This window comes from Eimeria maxima, genomic scaffold (assembly GCF_000499605.1).
Source record: "Eimeria maxima Weybridge genomic scaffold, Emw_scaff1945, whole genome shotgun sequence".
NCBI lineage: Eukaryota > Apicomplexa > Conoidasida > Eucoccidiorida > Eimeriidae > Eimeria > Eimeria maxima.
In genome coordinates this window covers 1-5,121 of record NW_013564839.1, presented here as the reverse complement: position 1 = coordinate 5,121, position 5,121 = coordinate 1, and the positions used below count along the sequence as shown (strand labels likewise).

Genomic DNA, 5,121 nt, shown 5'->3' with positions numbered 1-5,121 from the left:
TATATATATATATTGTATATATTTATATATATTTATATATATATTATATATGTATATATACGCGGCAAGACAAAGGCCAATAAAAAGAAAGAAAAGATTTCTTTCTTTATTTATAACTTTATATAACTCCTACGCAATTCCCTGCAGCACAGCGTTGCTGCTGCTGCTGCTGCTGTTGCTGTTGCTGTTGCTGTTGCTGCTGCTGTTGCTGTTGCTGTTGCTGTTGCTGTTGCTGTTGCTGTTGCTGCTGCTGCTGCTGCTGCTGCTGCTAGGTAGCGTTATAAGGATGCAAGAGGTGCCCCGCATGCAAAGAGAAGCACGTCATGTTCGCGCGAACTAAAGAAGCAGCCTGCTGCTGCTGCTGCTGCTGTTGCTGCTGCTGTTGCTGTTGCTGCCACATGCAGCAGCGTGCATTTAATAAGAGCAGCAGCAGCAGCAGCAGCAAGTAAATAAAAAGGAATAAATAATAATAATATAAATAAGGAAGAGAAGGGGACAAATAAAAAAGACAATAATAATATATACATAAAGATATGATTTTTTTCTGCTTTTTTCTTCTGCTGCTGCTTCTGCAGCAGCAGAAGCAGCAGCAGCAGCAGGAGCAGCAGGAGCAGCAGGAGATACTGCTGGTGAATAAATTAATGAATTAATAATCCAATCCAATTGTCTCCTGGTGGTAATTGTTGGCTATAAGAGAAATAATTTTTCTTAGGGTCTCCTGTGTACCCTTGGGCCCTCTTGGAGGAACGGGGGCCCCTCCCCTCTAATCTATTAACATAACGGGCATAGTGTACCTCCTGTGCATGCAGCAGCGCAGCAACAGCAGCATGAGCATCAACAGCAACAGCAGCAGGAGGTATATTATCATCATCTTTATGATGATATTGATTATAATCATTAGCAACAGCAACTGCAGCAGCAACTGCAGCAGCAGCAGCAGGTCTAGCAGCAGCAGCAGCAAATGGATATATTCCCTTATTAGCATGATATATACGCCATTGTGTTGCTGCATCTAATCGTAACTTTGCCATCTCTAATAAATCTGCACTTATACTACCCCATAATCCTCCCTGCTGCTGCTGCTGCTGCTGCTCCTGCTGCTCCTGCTGCTGCTCCTGCTCCTGCTGGTAGTGGTGGTGGTGGTGGTGCTGCTGCTGCTGTAGGTGCTGTAAGCGCATGAAGGGGTCAACCTCTCCATCCTCCATGTACTGCTGCTGATGCTGCTGCTGCTGCTGCTGCTGCTGCTGCTGCTGCTGCTGCTGCTGCTGCTGGAAGTCTCTTATAGAGAGAGTAGATAGACGACGTAACGCATGCAACTCTGCCTTATCTAAGAGAGCAGACTGCATGCAAAAAAGAAGCCAATCCCTTTTTTTTCTTTCTTCCTCTGTCTTGGGTATATTATTTAATTCTTTTGCTGTTTTTACATAATTAATAAAATTAATAAATTGTTTTATTCCTTCTTCTTCTGCTGCTGCTGCTGCTGCTGCTGTACCTGCTGCTGTTGTGTCTCCTTGTAAGAAACCTGTCTCCTTTTTTGTCTCCCTTATTGTCTCCTCAGTAAATTCAATATTAAATATTTTTATTAGATGATCAACAGAGGATAAGAAAGGAGGTAAAGGGAAAGAAGGAGAAGAAATATTTACTTCTTCTCCTTTTTTTTCTTCTTTTTCCTCCTCCTTTTGCTGCTCCTGTTGTTGTTCTTGTGTCTTGTCTCCTTCTTCTTCTTTTGCCTTTTTTATTCCCCTTTTCTTATTAGCAGCAACTACAGCAAACAAAAGAAGGAGACAGGCACTAAATAAAGAAAGAGGGACACTTAATTCCTTTATTGTTGCAGAAAAACGTCGTGACGGGACAACAGGAGGAGACACATGAGGAGGAAGGGAGACAGGGGAATCTCCTGCATCCAATAGAGGGGAAGAAATAGGTGTATCGATACCAGATACCCCACCGATCCCAGAATCGATCCCACCGATCCCAGAATCGATCCCACCGATCCCAGAATCGATCCCAGAGACGACACCACCGATCCCAGAATCGATCCCACTTCCTAAAGTGCCGATCCCAGCAGACTCGATCCCAGCCCGTCTATCGATCCCAGACACGATCCCATCCCCCAAAACGATCCCAGAATCGATCCCAACCGTACGATCCCCGACCCCAGACTCGATCCCCGATCCCATACCGATCCTGGGATCCGATCCCATCAACTCCATCCCAGGAGAAGATAACCCTTGTTGTGTTACTGCAGGCACAACACCTAATGCTGCCTCCTCTGATGATTCTTGTTGTGCTGCATGTACACCTGAATAGGCTACTCCTGCCTCCTCCGGATCCCCCCATGCATGCGATGCTTCTCCCTCCATCTTATTCCTCTTTTCTTATACAAAAGAAAGGATTAATAAGGAAAAAAAAAGAAAAAAAAAGACTATATATAAAAAGAGTAAATAAATAAATAATATTCAATGGTTAAGGAATAAAGAACAAAAAGAATCAAAAGGAAAGAAGAAATTACAACAACCTATTCAATAATAGTTTCCTTCTTTCGCCCAATTAGGGTTTAGGGTTTAGGGTTTAGGGTTTATTCAATAATATAGTGGGTAGCTAAACCTGTCCCACAAAGACAAGAGCATTCATTATCGGCAGGATAGGGAGGGGATGAATAAATAGAATAAAAAAGGATTAAAAAGAATTATATTAAATATAAATAAATAGTATAGGGGTAAAAAGGCAAAAAGTACTTTTTTGCGGTGTATATACAAGAAAAAGATGAGGGTTTATATCTGTATAAACCCTTGATGTGCTCGGTAGATCGCTCTTTTGCTTCTATCTAGGGTTTTTTTGCTTTGTTTCTTTGCTTTCTTTTAATTCTTTACCTATTAACAAAGAATTAAACAATAAAAAGAAGAAAAAATAGAAAAAAACAAAGAAATTACCCTAATTTGTTGGTATAGGCGCCCACATCTATTCAGCTGTACGTCGAGTGAGCACAGACAAAGACTAAATAGGGGTAATTTTAGTCGTAATAAGAGGATAAACTGGTAAAAATTACAATAAACAAATAGATATTTATTTAATTTAATTAATTAATCCTTTTTCCCCCTTTAATGCATGCAAAAAAGACCTAAATAGAGCAACAAATGAGCGCTGTTGTGAGAGAGCGAGAGAGGAGAGGAGAGGCGCCACATAGGCTTGCCATTGTTATAAGGTGCACCCTGTTATTACCTATTAAATAGCAATAAAAAGGCAAAAAAAACATTAAAATAAATCCTTTTTATATATAATTAATTAATTATATTTAATTTAATTCTCTTTCCCCTTTTTTTCCTCACCATTTATCCCTTTTTCTCCTTTGTACCCACAGACAGTCGTTGCTTACCTACGAGGTGTACGTACAGTCTGCGCTGTGCTTTCCCGTTCGATCCTTTTTCAGCCTACTTTGGACTGCAAGCTTCCCAATCGTGCATTCACTGTAGCCACTCTCGCCCGCCCAATCAAGGATGACCCCTTCGAATATGCAAACCGATACTGACGAACATGCGGGGCCCCCCCCTGCCCCAATGCCCTATAACCTTCGCCCACGTAATAACAGTCAGGACAACGGGCGCGGTGGCGGACCTGCTGACGGCGCCTGGACCTTCCAGCTCTTCTCTTCGGCCCTCAGAAACGCCCGTGCTTTGAGAGACGTGATGGATGAGTTGAATCTTGATCAATACAACAAGGCGTGGCAATGGTTCCTATCGCATGAAGAAGGTGAAATCAAGAATCAAGCGCGGGTAGTGCAACACAAGCATGAAGACTTAAACGCCGTCTGGAATCGGTTACTCCAAGAACTTGAAAATCCTGGTGCGATCATGTTGGCGATGCACTTAATGTATGAGGACGTGATGCGCCGGCCTCTCGCAACCAACGATTCGCGTGATATCATCAGAATGGTGGCGAAGTACTTCAGGGAAAAGACCGTCTTCCGTATAAAGGTTGATCGCAAGAAAGTCGAGGTAATAAAAAACATAAAGAACGCGCGCAAGCTCCGGGAAAAGGGATTCGATCCACAACGCGAAGTTATCTGGAAGGAACGTGCCAGTATCGTCTCGAAATACAGGCGAGCAATCAACCAGGAGATAAAATTCTACAACGATCAGATCAAGGTGCTGCATGCGGCCATCAAGCAACGTGAGGCGATGATAGAAAGTTTTGATCCAGCCTTTGCGCGCGCTTATGATCTGATCTCCCTCCCTGAGGCGCTGCAATCTGAGTGGCACGATGAATACGCAGTAATGGATCCTGAGACCAGGGAAAAGGATTGGGATAATGCCGTAGAAAATTTCTTGGCTTTCAAGAAGAAAAATTATATGGAAGAGAAGCGTGCAGAGTTATTACGGAATGATGTGGCCTGGGCTGAGTTCATCTCAATCAACCAAACGACACTAAAGAAGGAACTATTTAGGCGTGAAGCTGCCCTGAAGAAACTCGTGCTTACGGATGTATTCACTAATATACAGCGTGCATTTCCCGAATTTGATCCAACGCTCGTTAAAGGCATTGACTACGATCCGGACGAATCCGGCGCCGACTCTGGATGATTTGAATGCGCTCGTGCGAGCGACGGACTTGGTTTCGTCGCTCTGTAGTGACTCGAGCGTGCGGCGGGGCACGCTTCGAGCAATAATTGCGTATTCCGACGCCCATCCCGACATCCCAATACTCCGTGACAATCCCGCGGTGACCTACGAAGGATTCAAACCCTGGTCTCGGGCTGGGGCGCAGGGGGCTACAATTCCCAGCAATACGCCAGTGCGCGAAGCTCTTCGGTTAGTCGGCGGTGGTGCATGGGCCCTCGCCACAGAGGCCGAAAAATACGCCCGCGTCGTGGGGGGCCGGGGGAATCTCCTGCGAGTATTGGGTCTATATGCCACTATTGCGCCTGGCCGTCATGAAGCTCCGCCATGCGACCTTGCAGGCATCGCTAACGAGTTATTTGGACTTGAATCGCTCGGCAAAGTCTCCTTGCTTACACAGGATGAGGTCGACCAAAAATACAGCATGAACCCCGAGACCTCCTGTGGCTTCTTCTATCAACGTTACTTATATATAATTATATATATATAATTATATATATATTAT

General features: G+C 44.1%; 2 protein-coding genes across 2 annotated transcripts; one reads left to right on the top strand and one right to left on the bottom strand.

Moving 5' to 3' along the window:
• Positions 1-638: 638 nt before the first annotated feature.
• On the bottom strand, positions 639-2,363 carry EMWEY_00056540 (hypothetical protein, conserved; the record flags this gene model as incomplete). The annotated part of the gene is made up of 1 exon (XM_013480463.1): positions 639-2,363. One exon carries the CDS (start codon positions 2,361-2,363, stop codon positions 639-641), a length of 1,725 nt encoding a protein of 574 aa, XP_013335917.1.
• A 1,149-nt stretch (positions 2,364-3,512) lies between these two features.
• EMWEY_00056530 (hypothetical protein, conserved) lies at positions 3,513-4,580 on the top strand (the record flags this gene model as incomplete). Its single annotated transcript, XM_013480462.1, has 1 exon — positions 3,513-4,580. The coding sequence occupies one exon, from the start codon at positions 3,513-3,515 to the stop codon at positions 4,578-4,580; it is 1,068 nt and encodes a 355-aa protein (XP_013335916.1).
• Between the last annotated feature and the right edge of the window lie 541 nt (positions 4,581-5,121).